This window comes from Melanotaenia boesemani, chromosome 9, assembly GCF_017639745.1.
Source record: "Melanotaenia boesemani isolate fMelBoe1 chromosome 9, fMelBoe1.pri, whole genome shotgun sequence".
NCBI lineage: Eukaryota > Metazoa > Chordata > Actinopteri > Atheriniformes > Melanotaeniidae > Melanotaenia > Melanotaenia boesemani.
In genome coordinates, this window is record NC_055690.1 from 5,336,065 (window position 1) to 5,355,821 (window position 19,757).

The 19,757-nt window shown below is 40.4% G+C and overlaps 1 protein-coding gene across 2 annotated transcripts in view; it reads left to right on the top strand.

Annotated features, from left to right (window-relative positions):
* The first annotated feature begins 953 nt into the window (after positions 1–953).
* Positions 954–19,757, top strand: part of ssh2a (slingshot protein phosphatase 2a) — a 32,023-nt gene continuing 13,219 nt past the window's right edge. Inside the window, exons 1-2 of one of the 2 annotated variants that reach the window (XM_041993914.1) lie at positions 954–1,128; positions 3,788–3,831. In XM_041993914.1, coding sequence (XP_041849848.1) covers positions 1,066–1,128; positions 3,788–3,831 — 107 coding nt within the window. In that variant the 5' untranslated portion in view covers positions 954–1,065. Of the gene's footprint in view, positions 1,129–3,787; positions 3,832–14,801; positions 15,393–19,757 lie in introns of those variants that run through there. The other variant, XM_041993913.1, reaches the window with a different exon arrangement.

A 19,757-nucleotide genomic window follows, 5' to 3' on the forward strand; every position in this document is an offset into this window, starting at 1 on the left:
TCTGCAGCCAACTCTGGAATATTTATGCTCTCTTAATAAAAGGCAGTGACCATAAAATGGGATGGGGGTGGTATTTGCAGTTCTTTTGATTTGACACTTCATGACAAGGTTTTCAACGCTCTTGAAGATATGAGGCCTTGTTATCTCCATGCATCTTTCACCTCCTTTTCTCTCCCTGACCCTCTTGTGACTCTCCTTTCACTATCATCCTTTATCCACACCTCCCCCTCTGCATTCACACCCCTGCTCCTCCACCATCTCCCAGAAGAGGTGAGCAGACTGACTGGAATGATCTGAGGTCAGGTCTTCTTGTGCAGCTGGCCATGTCCTGTGTAGGAACAGAGATGAGCGCATGCATTATTTATGCTAGTTTGTGTCCGTGTCTAAAACCTGACTACACACACACACATACACACATACACACACACACACACAGACACACACACATGTTAACACAAACGCACTCTAGCTACAGAGTCGCTTTTCACCTTTCAGTATTGATCCTTTGTTAATTTCACTTTAATAGATCAATGGATCGTGGCGCCAGAATGAATGGAGTGCGAGCATTTAAAACATAGTACCACGTTTGACAGCTGGCTACGATTGCGCAGGCGCGTAATACAGGCGAGGACTTGTAATTTATTAAGCTAGCTGTAGTTAGGCAATAAAAAACCGGAAATCTTTAGATTTACCATACAATAAAAGATCAAAATTATTTCTTCTAAAGAAGACGATATAAACTGAAGTTTTAAATAGTCTTCGATATGATAGAATATAACCTAATTGTTTAAACCTCAAATTAATAGCAATTTTAGTGTCACGGTAGTTCTTAACTAAAGTTTTCATTTGTTAGTTAAAAACAACGTTTTCCTGATTATAATTTCTTTTGTTGAAAGACTAAAGACCGGATATGGATGGGTATTCTACAGTAATTGACACCAGCCAGGAACTTAAGCAGCCTCCAGAGAAATAACCTCGGGTGCTCCTCATACTGCCTAAAAGAATGTCCGGTATCCCGGTGTTTCATTCTCCGAGGTGACCGGAGACTGAGCAGCAGCAGCCGGCATGGCGCTGGTCACCGTTCAACGGTCGCCGACACCGAGTACCACCTCCAGTCCCTGTGTGTCTGTAAGTATATCTGAACTCGTTTGACATTTTGGCTCAGTTTATCACAGGAAAACCCACCCGTTAGCCCTGGTTCCTAGTGCTCAGGGTACATGTACATGGGTGGCTAACTTGACTAGCTGTTAGCATTATACTGTAACCAAAAAGTAACCTCTCACAGTCTCGTTGACGGAAAGAGGTTTGCCTTTCAACTTTATCAGGTTTGAGCAGAGAACTTACTTTTTTTAAAAAGATAAAACATTTATTTTTATGATAAAGTTTTGGTTAGGTTATTTAGCTATATAATGTTAGCATTTACAGCTTATGTTTGCTAACTCGCTTCCTTATCTAGAAGTCGTCTTAGAGCAGACCGGTTAGCTCCAGCATTATATGCAACAAAACGAATGTTTAATAAATAGCATATAGAAATAAATGTTCATAATAATAGCTTCAACCTAATATACGTATCGACGCTGCTGTTCATATTTGTTATGTGATTATAAACATGGGATAAGAACCACTACCTTCCATATTTACATTCATGATAACACCACCACTTCAAGTTGGCTTGGTTAGTGAGGGAAAGTGGCTGTCTGGAAAGCAGGTTAGTGTGGCAGGCTTGTCAGACCCTATGGGAGTCTGTAGGACTGTCCAGTTATCCACTTTGACAATCTAGCCCCAAGCTCCTGACACAGTTGGAAGCAGGGCTGGTGGTGTGGCTGCCATAGATAAGACCTCCATGCCTTCACCCCTGACTCTGATGTTAAGTGTTAAGTGACAATTAAAGGAACTAATGCTGGCTAGCCTGGCAGACTTTTCATCTGAAGCACGTTATCTTATGGTTGAAGATCCTGACTTCTAATCAATGCAACATGCAGAGTTAAGCCACATGCAGTTCAATACACAGCAGTGTTCTGCAGGTATCTGAGGCAGTCTGATGTAAAATCACATGAGCTGTCAAGTAGCTTTTGTAAATCGAATAAGAACATTTCTAACTAAGGCATGTATAGCAGGGAAGGGTTGCATAATGAATCTGGTGGTATGGAAAACAGACAAAAGTCTCAAAAGTGAATTATTTACATCATTATGGCCATTGTTAAACCTGCAGCACATGTCTTTATTGCATTTAGGGATATCCAATAAAACCTTGCCCAGTCTGTTACAAATGAATGAAACAATACACTGATGCATTTTTATTTAAAGGGAATTCTGTGACTCAAATAACAGCAAAATTGTGGCTATGAGGCAGTGAACGGATTCCATGCTGAGGTTACCAGCTGCTTGTCATGAGACCCATTTCTGATTTGAAGCAGCCATGTGAGTACTCTTATGAGATGTCTGCTGCTGAGAAGGAAGACGGGGCAGAAACCTGGGGAAAGGGACACAACATAGCAAAGCAGTGTATTGGTGGAACAAAGATGAACACTCATGAGATCCTGAGGTGGAACGTATCAGGCACTTCAGTTTATATGATAACCTTTTCTTTGGTTGTCTGCTGCTTTTTAATCATTTTTTAAGTTCTAAACAACTAACCCAACACTAATCCATCTAACATAATTATCACTTTGCATTGTGATGCACAGTCTTCCTACAGTGATAATGTATAGTGTAATCATCTGCCTAGCAGCAGTTTGAATCTCTTGATCTGACTAGCTATATGACCACACCCAACACATCCATGTGCAGCATGTTACCCATGGAGAGCACCGTGTACCTAGCTGTGACCAGCAATATAATGGCATATTTTTATAAACACTTATAAAAAGTATATATCTCCTACCCCATCGGCTATTTATGAGTGCTCTGTAGAGGTGTCGTTGTATACTGGTGTTACAAATGCCTTTGAAATCTGCAACATGAAGCATTTTCTTAGGTGTGTGTGTTTGTGCAGAAAGCCTCTCTGCATGGACTCCAATTTCTCCCATGTCACAGTATTCTGTCTTGAATTCAGGTTGTTAATGTGCAAAGAGTGCATCATTCAGCCAGCCGTCTCTCCAGGCCCTAATTTCATCGGTAGCAGCAGGCACTGGAACAGATGAAAACTCAGATGCTCCCCCTGATCTGACCTACCACATCTAGCTCCCATTATCATCTTTATTATTATGCATCACCACTACCGTTGGTATCGTTATTATCCTGAATTTGGGCGTGCCCATTCCCAGTGAATGTGTCTGTTTTGCACGCCTACTTTGGTCTGTCTGGCCGTCAGGATTGACAGATTGATGCCAAAGAGAAAGTTCTGAGTTTTGGAAGGATTACAGAGACAGGCTGGGATTAAAACTGGGCATGCATGCATGCGTGTATGTGTGTGTGTCAAAATGTGTTGGTTGCAGTGGTGGGGGAGGATGATTGCATATTGGAGAACGAGAGATGGAGGGTGGTGTGGGGTGCAGGGTGGTGGGGACGCTCAGTCTGTTTTGGCCTTATTCCTGGTCTCTGCTCTGAGCCTCACTGATTTGTGACTGAAGTCACAGATGAAAAGCTTCATGTTAACACCCTACTGTAGCTGCCAGCCAGTTAAGCAATCCTTTCATTTAAGATTAATTGAGTCTCACACAGCATGTGATGGAAATAGTCATTCCAATCTCTTTGGTCAATATGGCCAAGTTCTTCTGAAATGCTAGCTGCAGGGACCAGGCTGATGTGAAGAACTGAATAAATATTTATATGTCTTCCTCTGCAGGAGTCAGGCAGTGGTGAGGATGACCGTCGCTCTCAGTCCAGGAGGTGAGACCACTAACTGCTTTGTCATTTTATGTCTCCAGTTTCCTGGAATAACTCTTTCATTACATGCTGCCCTTCAACAGGGTCTTTGGAAACTGTAAATAGAGACTACGTCCACTAGGTGGAGACTGTACATCAGCATTTGCTCTTTATTTTTCTTTCCCTAGAGCTCTTAATCACCATTTCTTATAAGTTCTTTATTTGCTATTAATTAATGTGCATTTGTCACTTTTTCTTACTCTGCAACACGACACTTTGATTTGTTAAGGGGAGCCAACATGAATACACGTAACCGGTCTATGTCTAGACCAGGTCTAGACCAGGAAAAGAAAAGAAAAAAACAACCCTTAGCTTCCTGTATGTACAGACTTAATTAGACCAGATGACTTGTGTCAGTCAGCTGATATTTTGTTTTTCTAGTTAATTTCTGAAGGAAACTTGTAGTCATGCCAATTCCAAAGTCCAGTTCACCTTGTAGTTAAAAATGAATATGAACCTATTAAAACACCAGAAATTCATTAGAAAATTTACACTGTGTGTAACCTGAAATATAGCAAATTTCACAGGGTGTTTCAATAATAAAAAGTTTCACATTGGAAGATTGGACCAAAACAACTTCGAGAAACTCAGAACAGGGTTTTTGAATTCTCACGCAGGAACCGAATAGTGTCTTTGTGCTGACTTTTTGTAAATATTTGGTCAGTCCTCTGTTGTCATACTCTGTGGTTGATTTGCATGGTACAGCCTGATGCTTGTGGTGGAGTTGATTTGCTTTTGGCGTGCGTATTTGGATCTACATGAAAGACACAGACGTCATTAGTGTTTATTTTCCTTTTGTTTTGATGACTTTGGTAGCTCTGACATTCCTGGGCAAAAGCTGTCTTCAGAAAGTCACACACTTCTCAGAGTATAAACTTTATGAATAGTTGTTTTTACTTTAAAACCAACTATTGTTGAATACAGAAATGTTGTACCTTTCACTCTAAATGGTATATCACTGCAGTCTGCTCATTGTCGTTAGAGAGGGCGTGGAACATGAAAGCCTGTACAACTTTAATGAACTTTGTAAAGGGGTTTTTAGCCTAAGTCAAACTTTAATGTGTAATCTACATACTCTGTCATGAAATTTTCTGTCATTACTGTCGATATCTACACAGCAGGTGTGAGATTGAAGGACTGGTTTGATGAGGAGAGCCACCTGTGATGATACTTGACATTGAAATGTAACACATTTGGTCCAGACTCTAAAAGAGCCAGATATGCAAGTTTCTGTATGTTGTACCAGTGAAACTAAAAAAAACTAGTAAATTCTACAAAACTTAATTTATTTCAGTAATTCAACTTAAAGTGAACTAAAATATTATATAAACTCATTATATGCAAAGTGAGATATTTCAAGCATTTATTTGTTATAATCATGATGATTATGGCTTACAGTTTTTGAAAACCCAAAAATCAGAATCTCAGAAAATAGTGTGATTCAGTTTAATAGAATGTAATAGAATAGTGTGAAAAGGTGCCACACTCTAATCAGCTAATTAATCCAAAACACCTGCAAAGGACTCCTGAGCATTTAAATGGTCTCTCAGTATTTTTCAGTAGAATTCACAATCATGGGGAAGGTTGCAGACCTGACAGTTGTGCAGAAAACCAACATTGATACCCTCCACAAGGAGGGAAAGCCTCAAAAAGTAATTGCAAAAGAAGCTGGATGCTCTCAAAGAGCTACATCAAAGCACATCAATAAAAAGTTGAATGGAAGGGGAAAGTGTGGAAGAAAAAGGTGAACAACCAGCAGCCTGGAGAGGATCATCAGGCCATTCAAAAATGTGGGAGCTTCACAAGGAGTGGACTGAGGCTGGAGTTAGTGCTTCCAGAGCCACCGCACACAGACAGCTCCTAAACATGGGCTTCAAAATGTGGTGTTCCTCTTGTCACGCCGCTCCTGAACACAACACGTCAGAAGCGTCTTACCTGAGCTAAAGAAAAAAATAACTGGTCTGGTGAGCACTGGTCCAAGTTCCCTTTTCTGATGAGAGCAAATTTTGCATCTCATATTTAAATCAAGGTCCCAGAGTCTGGAGGAAGAATGGAGAGGCAACAATCCAGGACACTGGTACAGCGTGAAGTTTCCACAGTCTATGTTGGTTTGAGGAGCCATGCCATCTGCTGCTGTTGGTCCACTGTGCTTCATTAAGATCAGAATCAACACAGCATCTACCAGGAGGTTTTAGAGCACTTCATGCTTCCTTCAGCAGAAAAGCTTTTTGGAGATGCTGACTTTATTTTCCAGCAGGACTTGGCACCTGTTCACACTGCCAAAAGAACCAAAAACCTGGTTCAGTGACCAAGGGATTAGTGTACTTGATTGGCCAGCAAACTCACCTGACCTGAACCCCATAGAAAATCTGAGACACATGAGACTGAGCAGTGCAGAAGAGCTGGAGGCCGCTGTTGAAGCTTCCTGGTCTTCCATGACACCAAGTAGAGTTCATAGGCATGACTATACTCATCAGTTGGTCAGACTTTCTGTATTCAATATCTTTTTTTATTTATTGATTTCATGTAATATTCTAATTATCTGAGATTTTGATTTTTTGGGTTTTCATAAACTGTAAGCCATGATCATCAAAATTATAACAAATAAATGCTTAGAATATCTCACTTTGCATGTAATGAGTCTATATAAAATATTAGTTTACCTTCTTAGGTTGAATAAGTTAAGTTTTGTGCAATCTTCTTATTTTTTGAGTTTCATCTGTACATGTTTTTCTTTTCATCATCACCTGTTGCCCAGTATCCCTCTCAGTTTACATTCATGCATGTTTTGGACTCCTTCACTCTGCATGACACCAGTGAGACCTTGCCCAGAAAAATCAAGTGCATTTGAAAATAGCTGCTTGGGCTCCATCTGCTCTGCAAATACTCATTCATGGAGCAGGACAGTCTGCATGCATTTAAAATAGTTTTAATAAACCTCCTGCAACATAGTTTGATAAAGATTCCTATCAGAAAAGCATCACATCTGTGTCAACCTTCAGCTGGGTTTGTAAGTTTATCAGGAAAAAATGTTCTAACCAAAATATAGAAAAAATACTTTTAAAAAAATCTGACATCATTGGTCTCTATTTAAAAAAATACTTAAAGCATGTGATAGCTAGTAGTCCAAGGCGTGTACAGTATACGATCTCAGCACTTATAGTCTTTTGACAAGGAAGGTACTCCCTCTGTTCAGCTATAAGGTTTTACATATAAGGAAATAACGACACATGAACTGATCCTTGCCAGGTATTATAATAAGATAAATACTACCCTAGGTAAACAACAACACATTACATATCTCATCCTGCCATTATATCTTTGACCAAACTATGCTAAAAGGCAGAAACCGCGTGAGAAGCCTTAGTGCACCTTATTTAATAGCTTGTGGACCCACCTTTGCAGGCACGTATTTATTTATAGCTCTGTTAAGGCCACTGCAACACTTTGGTTCTTTTCTTTTTCAGTCCTTCTGCTTTTATATATTTTCTGTTCTTGGGATTATTTTCCTGTTGTGTGATCCATTTTCAGTCAGGTTTCAGCAGTCAGAGAGATGGCCTAATATTTGACTCTGGAATACTTTGGTATACAGGGGAGTTAATGATCGACCCAATGTCTGCAAGGTGTACTGGTCCAATGAGCCAAAATCATCATCTTTTACACCACCCTGATTAAGAGTTCGTATGAGGTGTTTGTCCTGAAATTTCCCAGATGTGTTGTTTTGCATTATGGCCGAACAGCTCCACTTTGATCTTGTTTGTAAAAAAATAAAATTAAAAAAAAAAAAAAAAAGTTCCAGAAGTTTTTGACTTTACTCAGAAACAGTTTTGCAAACCTAAGCTGTGTTGGTCATGTTCTCATTGGGTAAAACAGGCCTGGATCCCCTTTAAACAAGCCTTACTTGTTCAGTCTTCATCTAATTGTACTGTCATTAGTAAGCTGAGATGTAGTTGTCTTTTTCCTCCTAGTTTCTCTGAGCATTGTAGTCTAACCTTGGGGTGAAATTGCTTAGGAAGACAGACCTGTGTCTTCAGTGATCTCTGCCTGTGAGTAATCCTTCTCTCATTGTAAAATGATGGACTACAAATTGTTTGAAAATGGCCTTCTAAGCCTTCCCAGTTTGACAAGCCGCAATCACTGCTGATGTATTTCCCTCCCTCCCCGCATTATGTCAATACACACTTCAAATGTTTCTAGAGCAACAAACTGCCAAAATGTCTGCTTTCATAGAAGTACTCCCACCTGCTAGTGATCAGTTAATCAATTGCATTTGATTAGCAGCACCTTTCTGCTACTTACCTCTTTTTATCCCCTTGGAATCAGTAAAGGAGGATTTATTTCTTTATTTACAGTTTCTGCATTGTGGCTTAATGTTTTATAAACAACAGCGTTGTGTAATATACGTGTTGTTTCTCTGAGGTTGTCTTTGCCAGATTTTAGTACCTAGCAAGGACAAGATTTCTTTTTTCTTATTTATTATTTTAATTTAATCTTTTTTGCATGATGTTTACTGTTTGAAGTGGAGCAGGCCAGGAAGGATTTTGGGCTATGCCACATATTTGATTATTGAACCAGGGTGAAGTCACTCCTGCCTGTAACACACCCCGATAGTGATTAGAAGGCCATGTGGTCCCAATTATCTGTTGAAGTCATACCCATGGATAAGTGTGTATGCATTTACACACACACACACACACACACACACACACACAGCTTACACACCATACTCCAAAGTGCTTTAACTTTTGGCTCGGCTACCACGCTGAGCATGTCAGATTTGCTGTACTGACATGCAGGGTGCAGCCAAGGGGCTCACTGACTGACCTCTGATGCATATTACATAAGAACCCAGGTCAAATTAAGTTTGCAGGCCCCACCCACATATGGCGCGTGCAGTATCATGTAAGGACCACTGAGATCGAGAGGAGCTTTCGCTGCAGTGCAGAGGTCTCGTCCCAGCTTCTTTTTTTTTTTTTTTGGTCTTTCACTTATTCAGTGAGCTATTCACTGACTCACACACTGCATCTCTCTCCCTTATCCTCTGTGTGTGTCTTTCAGACAGAACCACGCAAACAGCTGCCTCTACCCCCTGCACCACACCGCTGAAGTATAACATTGCTGCAGTGCAATAATGAATCTCTGCCACACGCTGCTGCCTCAGGGCTGACACTAACCGTCAAGGACAGAGTTACAGAAACTTTGTTTTCCATACAGAGTAACAAAATCCTCATTTGTAAGTTGAAATCTTGAAACTAGCCTACAAATTTGGGATATTGTTAAAGCTGCTGCAGAAAAAGCAGTTCTTCCCACGCTTAACAGCTGTCAGAAGCAGAGCAGATTAAAACTCATTTATCATCTTTTAGGCGATGGATAAGGTTGCCCTTACAAGCAAAAGAAAAGAGATTGATTTTACATCTGTAATTGGAGCAAAGCATGGTGCACATTTTGCAGTTAAATTCAGCCCGCTCATTGGGTCACTTACTTGGTTTATTTGCTTTGAGGCTGCTTAATCTCACACCTGTCATCCATAGCATGTGGGTGCGGAGGGTAAATTCATACTGTTAAACCACGTCAGCAGTGGTAAGTTACACCACTAACGTCTCACTTGTTTGGTTTGCAGTTCATAAAGTGACAGATGTACCAACAATAGTGCTACCATAAGTTTAAGGAGTGTGTGTGTGTGTGTGTGTGTGTGTGTGTGTGTGTGTGTGTGTGTGTGTGTGTGTGTGTGTGTGTGTGTGTGTGTGTGTGTGTGTGTGTGTGTATGTATGTGTTATAAGAAAAAGGCCTTTTTTTATCAACCCTCCCTCTGACCTTGTGTGGCCATTGTGTTCATGCTGCACCGCACTTCCTGTTACAGAATGCAGTACAGGTCATTGCATTGTTTGATTAGAGCTGGTTTCTGTTTACAGTGTTGGCCATGCTTTGCCTTCAGTAATACCAGGTTATTTGAGGTATCGGATCTTAATTAATATCCTGTATTATAAAACTGCACCCAACTAACCATTCAACTAATTTCTGACAGTCTCCAAGTGAGACTTACTAAGTATTCTGCTCTTTAGTATCCATGTTGTGGACTCGCCCATCAGCTCCAACACAGGCGCACACAAGCAGAGCAGGTTCATCAGGCCACAAATTTAATGAGTCTGCTGTTGAAACAGGAAGAGCTAGTTGCGGTAACTGACACCAAATCAAGGGAAAGCTCTTAGAACACCAACACCTCGTGGACACATGCCTCTTAGCTGTTCAGCTCTTTGTCTTCCCATAGTACACCTGCTGTTTAAAAACGGAGCACTCCCTCCTCACAGTGTTAGTGGTTACACTAACAAAAATATCGGCCTACATACATATAAATCTCATCACATATCTCATGTATAAAAACTGTGTTACAGTATGTTGTCTGAAAGGTGTTGTGTGCACATAATGTGACATCAGATTTTCTGTGGATTTCATTTCGTTGCAGATTACGTACCACTACAAATTAAATAATCAGACTTGACATCAGAGAAATGTACAGCTACCAACTAAAGCTCTCTGTTAGAAGACTGGTATAAAATTTAGTGAAATTTAATTTATTAAGCAATTAATTCTGTCAAAATGATAACTAATATTGGAGGAAGTAGCTCTAATGCAGCTCAAAGTGTATCAAATACACGTAACAGAATGCATTGCATGCTAAAAGTGCATCATGTGTCACTTAGTATTTTTATATAAAGTACAGAAGCACGGCTATTGTTTTATGCAGGAGGCTTCAGCAAACAGGCCCGTCTTTGTCTTCTTTATCTGGCTGTAGAGAGCCTCCCTGTTTTTTTGAGGATAAGTGCTCCTATCACAGCTGAATGTACTGCGTCGCTGGCAAAAATTTGAACCGAAGGTGTTATTATCATGGCTGTTATTTGTTTGGGTTGTTATTTTTAGCTATTAAAGTGGGTGCATTCATTATTACATTTAGAAGCTGATAGAAATAGTTTGCATTTTAAGCTGGATAATGCATTTTTTATTCCCAAAGTACAGTCAGTTTTACTGAATTTCAGATTACAGATCACTCAGTAAAAGGTGTGCTGTGCTTTTTTATGGTATAACAGTATGTTAACAATAGTCCGTCTTCTCCTCAGGGTATGTTTAAAAGCTGGCATCATTCCCCAACTTATCAGGCAGTGTACACACACAGCATCCTTGACCCTTGTGTTTCTTCCCATTCCCTTCAAGTTAAAAGGAAGGCATGTTGCGGAAGACGATTGTGCAACTCGTCCATGGCTCAGCCAAACACCACAACCATGTACTCATGTTACGAGCCCACAGACAAATAAGTTTCCACTGAGTGCTGGTAAATTTGATGACACTAAACAGAACCACATGACAAGAGCACTACAGCTTCTCTGTTTGTGAGTCGAAGTCGGAGCTTAAAGTTTGTCTCAGAGCTCACTGAACAACCCGCTGCGTGACGCATGAAGCAGAGTTTCAGAGCACAGGTGTTGGTGTGTTTGTTTCATATATGATGTCATCAGTTACACACCCAACACAACGCACGTACAGCTGAGAAAAAAAACTCATTAACACACTGTCAGCTGTTGCATACTTGTCTTCTTGAAAATTTCCAGTGAAGAAGAAAAATGAAAACTTCCTGGAATGGGTTAATGTTTTGGGAACTTCAGTCTTCAGCAAAATGATATAATCACCACGCTGTTTATTCAGACTACAATTTAATAATAAAATTAGGAAAACACAGATATGAGAAAAGAACAATTTTATTCAGTAGCTGAAAATTGTGGCTATGAAAAATATGCCTAAGCAAAATACATATACACACTCGCTGGTCGGTTTATTAGGTACACTTTGCTTGAGCAAGGTTGGACCACTTTTAGAAGATGGTACGCTGTGTTTATAGAGGGTTGGACATGGTCAGTAACAATACTCAGGCTGGCTGTGGTGTTAAAACTATGCTCAGTTTTTACTAAGGGGCCCAAAACGTGCCAGAAAATAAACCCCCACACTATTACACCACTAGCAGCCTGAGCTGCTGATACAAGGCTGGATGGACCCATGCTTTCATGTTATATACGCCAAACTCTGACCCTACTACTGTTTGCAGCTGATACAATCAGAAACATCTCGCATAAGAACGGAAAGTTCTTTTAACAACCACAGTAAGCAAATTAAGAGGTTGTCGCTTTGGCTCACGGCACACAGCAAACAAATAGTGCTGCTGTCCACAGAATGGCCCACCTGCCTCGTTCTGAAATTTAATGCTATAAATGAATAAACACATGACAAATTAATGCTATTATTTTCATTTAAGGAACATTAGGAACCACCTGAGAGTGGCCTTTTTATTTTTTATTTTTATGACTTCACTTAGTATCTCATGTGTTTACAGGGGAGCTCGTCAGACGAGCTCCCTGAAATTCAAACTATGGATGAACCTGTGCAAACGGTAGCCTCAGTTTCCTGTTCAGAGCTGGCAGAAGAGGCATCTGTTGTCTCCTGCTGCTGTAGCCCATCTGCTTTAAGGTTGGACGTGTTGCATGTGGTTGACTTACTGTTGCCTTTCTATCGTCTCTAACCAGTCTGCCCCTTTTCCTCTGACATCAGCAAGGTATTTTCATCCAGACAGATGCTGCTCACTGGATATTTTCTCTTTTTTACACCATTCTTTTTAGGGTTAGGATCAGTAGTTTCTAAAATACTCAGACCAGCCCATCTGGCATCAACAACCATGTTACATTCAAAGTCACTTAAATCCTCTGTCTTCCCCATACTGATGCTCAGTTTAAAAGGAAAAAATAATTGGAATCAACCAAAAAAAACAAACAAACTATGTTGTACTTTCTTTGGCTTCTGGATTGAAAAACAGTACTCTCTTTCAGGTTCTCACTCACTCATAAAGCTGTTGACATTTCAGCTTTGAAGTATGGAGCTTTGTCATGGAGCATTTTTTCAATTTCCTCCATAGGTTTTTGTAAGATTGAGTCTCACACCGTTTGCTGGCTTTGAGCTCACATGTCTTTCCTGAAAGAGATTAAAAGTTGTTTACCTGGCATGCAACCCCATATCTTGGCTCCGTCTGGACATTTGTTGTTTTGGTGGATGTTTGGCTTTTCTGGGTGTAAAATCCATGTCTGTTAGCTGATTTATTACATTTAAGTCAAACATGGACTTCTTTTCATGTGTATTTTCTATTTGCATGACATATTGCTTCGAGTGTTTCACTTTTACAACCCTGCCACTTTGTTTGTATCTGCTCCAGATTTTAGATAGAGCTAACTGGGAACAACCAACATCTTTTACAACACCGAGGATTAAATTACCATTTTTTTAAAGATTTTCATCATTATACTTGCTTTCAGTGTTAGCCCTTTGGTTGGGGTTATGTTTCCTGTCAATCAGGTGGGAACAACAGCTCCATTTAGGCTCTGCAGACACTCTTTTAAATGCAGATTCATGTGCTCATTTAGACTTCTGCAGGTATTTGTTAAAGAAATGCAAATTAAAAGATTATTCTTTAATTTCCATCATTTTTTTTGCCCGCTCAGTTCTTGATCTGGAAAAAGATATGCACAAAATTACTATTATTTTAACCCTTGTTGTTTCTAAAACACATAATGTTCAGCTATTAATCTGTTTTTGGACATATGCTTTTTATGTATCTAAAAATAAGCTGAATGAACATTGTTAGAAGTTGTATTTCCAATCACTCATATGAACTTAGGCCAATCTTAAACTCCACTGACATGGCAAAGTTCACATTTGAGCTGTTTTTGTGTTTTACAGTCATGAGGAAATCATAAAAATGCAATAAGACAAAAGATCAGATAGACCAAGTAGAAATACCTCATATTGTTTTCATCTCAGAGAAGAACACAGTAAACAAGAGGCGGTTAAGGAGGCCTTTCAAAGTGTGTGCCGCATAGTTTGTTCGTAGACCTCGACCTCATAGAAAACAATGTGTAACAATGGACTGGAAAGTTCCTGCTCACTGAGCCAAAGTTGTGTTGTATAACAGCATTCTTCATAGCGCCCCATTTCTCCATCAGACTTCTACTAGAGAACTTAGAAATCATCAAGCAAGCCTCCCTAAACATAACAGAGCTTAGAGTCACGGGTCATCTGCTACACATTTTAGTGTACAATGTAGGACACTTGGCTTGCACTGGTGTGAATATAATGAGGAGGGTTTTAGTTTTACTGTGTTTTCAAATTGTTGTCAGCTTACATAGGACCGAGCATGCTGGCACGCCTGCGTGAAATAAAATGTTTTATAGGCTATAAAAAATGAGTCCAAACATTGCAGCCGTCCCACAGCGGGAGAAACTCAGTTTATACACACTATCTTCAAACCAGTGAAGGGTCTCTGCTCCCCCTGCCCCAGACTTTCTCTGGCTCCAGTGTATCTCCAGCTAGATAGTGCAGTGGCTCTCTGCTGCAGTGGCTCAGTCTGGATCATTTCATCCGGTTTCTCATTTAATCTTGCATCTTATGTAACTCAACCACAAGGTTTGTGTGTTGAGAGAAATGGGTGGGGAGACAATTGAAGGCTAAAAAACTAAAAAAAAAAACATGTGGGTTTAATTGACTCTATTAAGTTAGCTTAATAATCACATCCCCTAGTGAGTCTGTTGTACCAGGACACTGGATCAGCTGTTGGCAACATAAACATATTAGGATTTCTAAAGGCATTACTTTAAAGGTTAATGCTGTATAGATGGCAACCATGTGCCTTGAAGTAACCTGTAAGTATTGGGACACTGCAGGCAGTGTATTTCCTGGTCAGACTGATGCTGAAAAGCACACACTCAGCTAGAGAAGAGGAACTAGACAGCCCAAAAAATGCTGGAGTAAACACCATCCCAGCCTTTCCAGGGTTTTGTAGCGAGCTGTTTTGCTTCATCAGGCGTCGTTGCAGAGCTACGGTCTGTGTCGTCCTTCCCTCCTTCTCCTCATTTCCCAAAAGCACGTGTCTCCACCTCCTCCTTCCTCCGACTCACTCCGGCAAGAGTTGACTGAAGTCATATGTGTCAGTACTGTACACGGAGAAGCAGTTTTATCTGCTGTAGCGATGAATAATGTCGAGGAAACGGTACTGAAATTAATCTAACATGGGAATCTCTGTCGCTTTTTGGGGAAATCTTGGACTTCCAGATTCAGGAAGCAGGAACGTAAAGCCAAAGATTTAACTGCGCTGTTTAATTTAATTCCTCAAAGTTACGATTTGGAAACATCAGGAGTTTTGTGGGCTAATTTCGCGGAATATTTCACAACTCCTACACTCTACGGAAGACGGTCCTTTTTCTCAGTGTGTTACCGGATGAACGTGTAGGAGACGGCAAAGTAGTCCGTCCGACTGAGAGCACCTGACGGCCTTCTCCTTGTGCGGTTCTCCTCCTGCCTCCCACCGGCATGACCCTCGGTACGGTGTCCGGCTCCGACAGCTCGTCGGCGCTCAGCTTCTGCTCCTGCTGCGGGGCGAAAATGGTGCCTTACTTCAGCGACGACGCCGCGGTGTCCAGAAATCAGATCAACCAGCTGTAAGTTACATGGAAAGTGGCGAAAGTAAACACATTTTACAGAAAGTTAGAGTTGGATTTCGGGGTCAGACTATGTTACAGCATGGCTGGGGCAAAACAGTCTAATGACACATGATAACACCTTCATCTCCAATGGTTAATTCAGGTATGAGACCACTCTGAAGCTGAGTTGTTTTACAGAAAGTCAGGGTCAACACAGCTGGTCTGTTTCCCATATTACGCTCTAAATGTGATGTAATTTATGACAGACCTTTAACGTTTCCACATTGTGAGTAATCTCTTAATTCCGGTGCACTTTTGCAGTGTGATTGGTAAATGTTTTTCCTGATGATGCAGCAGGGATTTACTCATCTTGGAGCTTCCTTTGATCTAGTTATTAGGACATAAAGCTCCACATTTCCTGTGAATCATCATACCTGTTCAACAGGTTCATGCACATATTTGATAAAGGGCTGCCAAGTGACTAGAATTACACGTCATGCTCCTATCAAGTGGACATTAAGTTGGTTTTCATAAGATGTAGTTTTTTATTTGTTCTTTTTTTGGGGGGGATTTTTATTCATTTAGCTTATGACACTGGTGAAAAGGAAATATGACACCTTTGATGAAATCTTGTGATTATAAGTGGTTAGACCTGTAAATATTATGTATGCAAATATTTATATTCTGTATGTTGTGGCAGAACAACAGAATTAAACTCATGCAGAGATGGTTATTGATAGAAGTCATTGACTGGAATCTTACCCATAATTCATGTCTACGGGCTTGAAGACAGAGTGCTCATGTTTGTTTGTGAGATGCTAAAAGGGATTTAGTTGACTTGTACATGTGGTCTTCCCTTCAGGACAGATCAAAGGCTAGTCTGTTCCAGCTACACTCATGTGAAGCTGACTCTGATAAGCTTTGCAAAGTTGGAAGAAGAAAAATAAATCAATAAAGATGTTACTGCAACTGGATTAAAAGCTGATGAAATCAGCATTTGTCTTTTTTACCCTTTGAAACCCATCTTATTTAAAGTGTTTATGTTGCATTTTTGTCTTCAGCTGGTTTTTGCATGTGAGCTGGGCTTCTGCTGTGGCTTTCACGAGAATCCAGGGCAGCATCTTGATTGTTCTGTTGTTCAGCTGTTTCACACATGATATTGTGGTGCAATTATTGAGTAAACCTTTTTTTTTTTTTTTTTTTAAAGAAATGGGGTATTTGTAAATGTGGTTTATGGGAAGCTGCAAGTGCATGACATGGTCTCTTCTGGCAGCCACATTTCTACAAAACAGATTTGAGAATCCTGAGATGTTTTGATCATATTTAATACGTATGCTCATACAGCCTTATAACTCCTGCATGTGGCAGAAAGGTTTAATGTTCAACCAGTACATCTAAGGGTAATTACAAGCCTTGTGGTCGTTGCTGGAGTTAAGTGTTACCTTTGGCTACATGGCATCTGGAGCAGTATTGTTATCCCACCAATTTTGGAAATGCAGGTAAATCCCCTTTTCCGCTTTGTGTGTGTTGGCGTTGCTAACAAGTTTTCCAAAGAAAACGGAGAAGACCAAGAAATGAAACAGAAGTTTGAGAAAACTGGGTGACGGCAGCTGGATGTAGGTCACTGCTTGTGCTTCAGTCTTTTCCTGATGTGCACATGATGCTGCAACGGTTGTATAATCCCCAAACCTTTGTTTAGATTTTCCAAATTTTCTTCTCTAAATCAGCAGAAACGTGACCTGGTGGAGATGCCTGATGTATCATGGTCATCGTGGTTCTTCCTCACACACATACAGAAGACTGGGTCTGGACAGTAGGTTAACTGGACTCAGGGAGAGTTAATGGAGGTCTATGTTTAGTTTGACCTAGATTGCCCCCTCTGTCTTTATCACTCCTGGCCTCTTGTGCTACAGCAGCCCTCATCGTTTGGCTTCATCAGGTGTCTGCTTTCTAATTTGTGTTGTTTTGTTGTAATTTGTCGCCTTCATTCATTGTCAAGTCCAAAAAGCGAGTGAGATGTTGTTACAAGACTTCCCTCCATGCTTTCTACTTGCAGCACATTTTCTACACAGCAGGGCCTCATGTGCACTTCTGGACATGCGCACACACACACACACACACACACACACACACCAGCTAAATCCCCGTCTTCTTTCCCTCTTCCCATGGGTTGTATCTTTCTAGGGTGAAAACTCATAAGGCCCTACCAGGGCCTGCCCTGTGAAGACTCAGGCCCTATATTTATCCCACTCTCCTCCCAAGAGTGACTAATATGGACACATGCTGGAGGAGGGGGTCACCCAGTTATCTGCCCACTATGTGGAGTGGTCCTTACATAGCGATGATTGTGTCTGTGACTGTTGCCCTAACAAGTACCTGCCCCCCCCCCAGTCCAAAGTCGTGGTTGGTTTGAAGCCAAAAGATGACCCATCCCCCACTCTGCCACAAACTCTCACTCATACTCCATGTGGAGTTGGTTCTAATTAAACATAAAAAATGTAAATGTCACCTTCTTTCTGTTTTGATTTTGCCCTCAAATCAGTTTTTAAAGGGAAGATTATTAGCTGTCTTGATATCTTCTTTCTTTTTTCCAAACCTTGCATTAAGCTAAACACACTAATGATGTTCGTCTGGGTGCATTTTACTAACGGCTGAATCTGTTATCAGTTTCTGATGGTGTCGTATTACAAATGCATCAGTTCAAATAGCATGAACACGGAAAAATAAAATTTATATTTTAATTACTCTGTTTAATGATATTTTTTTCTATGAAATATCAGACAAAGTATTAAAGGAAAATGTCTGATTTAATGCCCCACAATCTAAACATGTATTCCAGTTATGCCTATGGTGCTGACCCATTTATGACAACAGATATAATCTGTGTACCAGAAGCTCAGATATATTTTTGCCAGAAGTTGCTCCAGCAAATATTAATAATCAAAGGTCAAACAGTTTCCCATAGATGGACTTAGCTGGTTAATCACTGCAGCTTTGTTGTGGTTCTCTGGGGTTATCATGCTGTGTCATCTCGTGTTTTACTGTACATAATCATACCCACATGTAGCTCTCTAACAAGCTTGCAGTGTGCTTCCACTGCTCTGTCAGAGAAAATTCTTCATACAGTAAGTTGACTGTGCTCTTATGAATACAGTCTATCAATAGCTGAGACTTTTAAAGGACTACTGTATATTTAGCAACTGTATTTGAGTCCTTTACAGCCTCCCACCTCCTCAACTGTCAGGCTTATATTTCTTTTTTTGGTGCATCTGTGTGCAGGCGTAAAAATGTATGTTTACATGCATGTGTGTGCATGGCCTTCCAAGCAGGATTCCCGGGGAGTACTGCAGTGGGTTTTGTTTCAAATGGCATACACAGCTATACATGGTCAGTGCCAAGTACACTACATGAGTCAGTACGGCGAGCGCAGCGGGAGATGATACAGCAGGAATTGAAAAGAATGACGGAAATTAAAAGTAGGATGAATTTGGGAGAAATGTAGGGGGGGGGAAAGGGAAACGGTGGAGGGGAGAGTGAGAGGAAACAGCTGGGTCAGGGGTGGGTGGGTTATGGGAAATGAGCTCAGCACAAAGCCGGGGTTTTGTTTATGCTCCCATGTCTCTGTTGCCTCCTGATTCTCTGCATCTATGGTCTCAGCAGAACTCAGGAAGGTCAGTCAGATGGCAGAGGGATGAAGTTGCAGACAGAAAAGAGGATGACGGGAAGCCTGAATGACAGACAATACCAGACCTCTTTCAGTGTGAACTTGGAAGGTTTTATGAACTAAAGTTTGGTTCATTGAGTTTAGATTTGTATGAAAGATTAGATTATCCGAAACAGTTTTTTTACCTTTAAAGTAAGTATATAGAATAAGCCAAATGTTTGCCTAACTCCAACTAGTCTGTGTGGCTTTGATGTCATCACTTACCATTTATTAATCCTAGTGTGCTTCTCCTTATGTTTGTCAATTCCTGGTCTTAGTTTCTGACCCCAGAGGCTATGAAACCAACCTTATTTTAGCAGAACAGGTCAGCCTACTCTCATGTAATAGTAGATGTATTTGATCCATGTGCTTTAAACAAACTGCAGAGAGGTTAAACCTTGACTAATACTGCTGGATGTGACTTCTAAAAGACATTCACAAAAAAAAAAGCCACTGTTAATGATTTAAAGTTGCAAAAGGAGTTTCTCTAGATCTTTGTACCTTTAAGACTCCATAGTCATAAATTTGATTATGTTTTGGTCCAGCCTGCAAAGTTGGTAAACCAGTAGGTTTTTTTATTGCTATGATGGATAATTTGTAGATAATTTTAAGGTTTTATGCCCCTTTTGTCATAAGAATGCAAGAGTTTTTTCAGTTAGAAAAACACACACAAGAAAAGT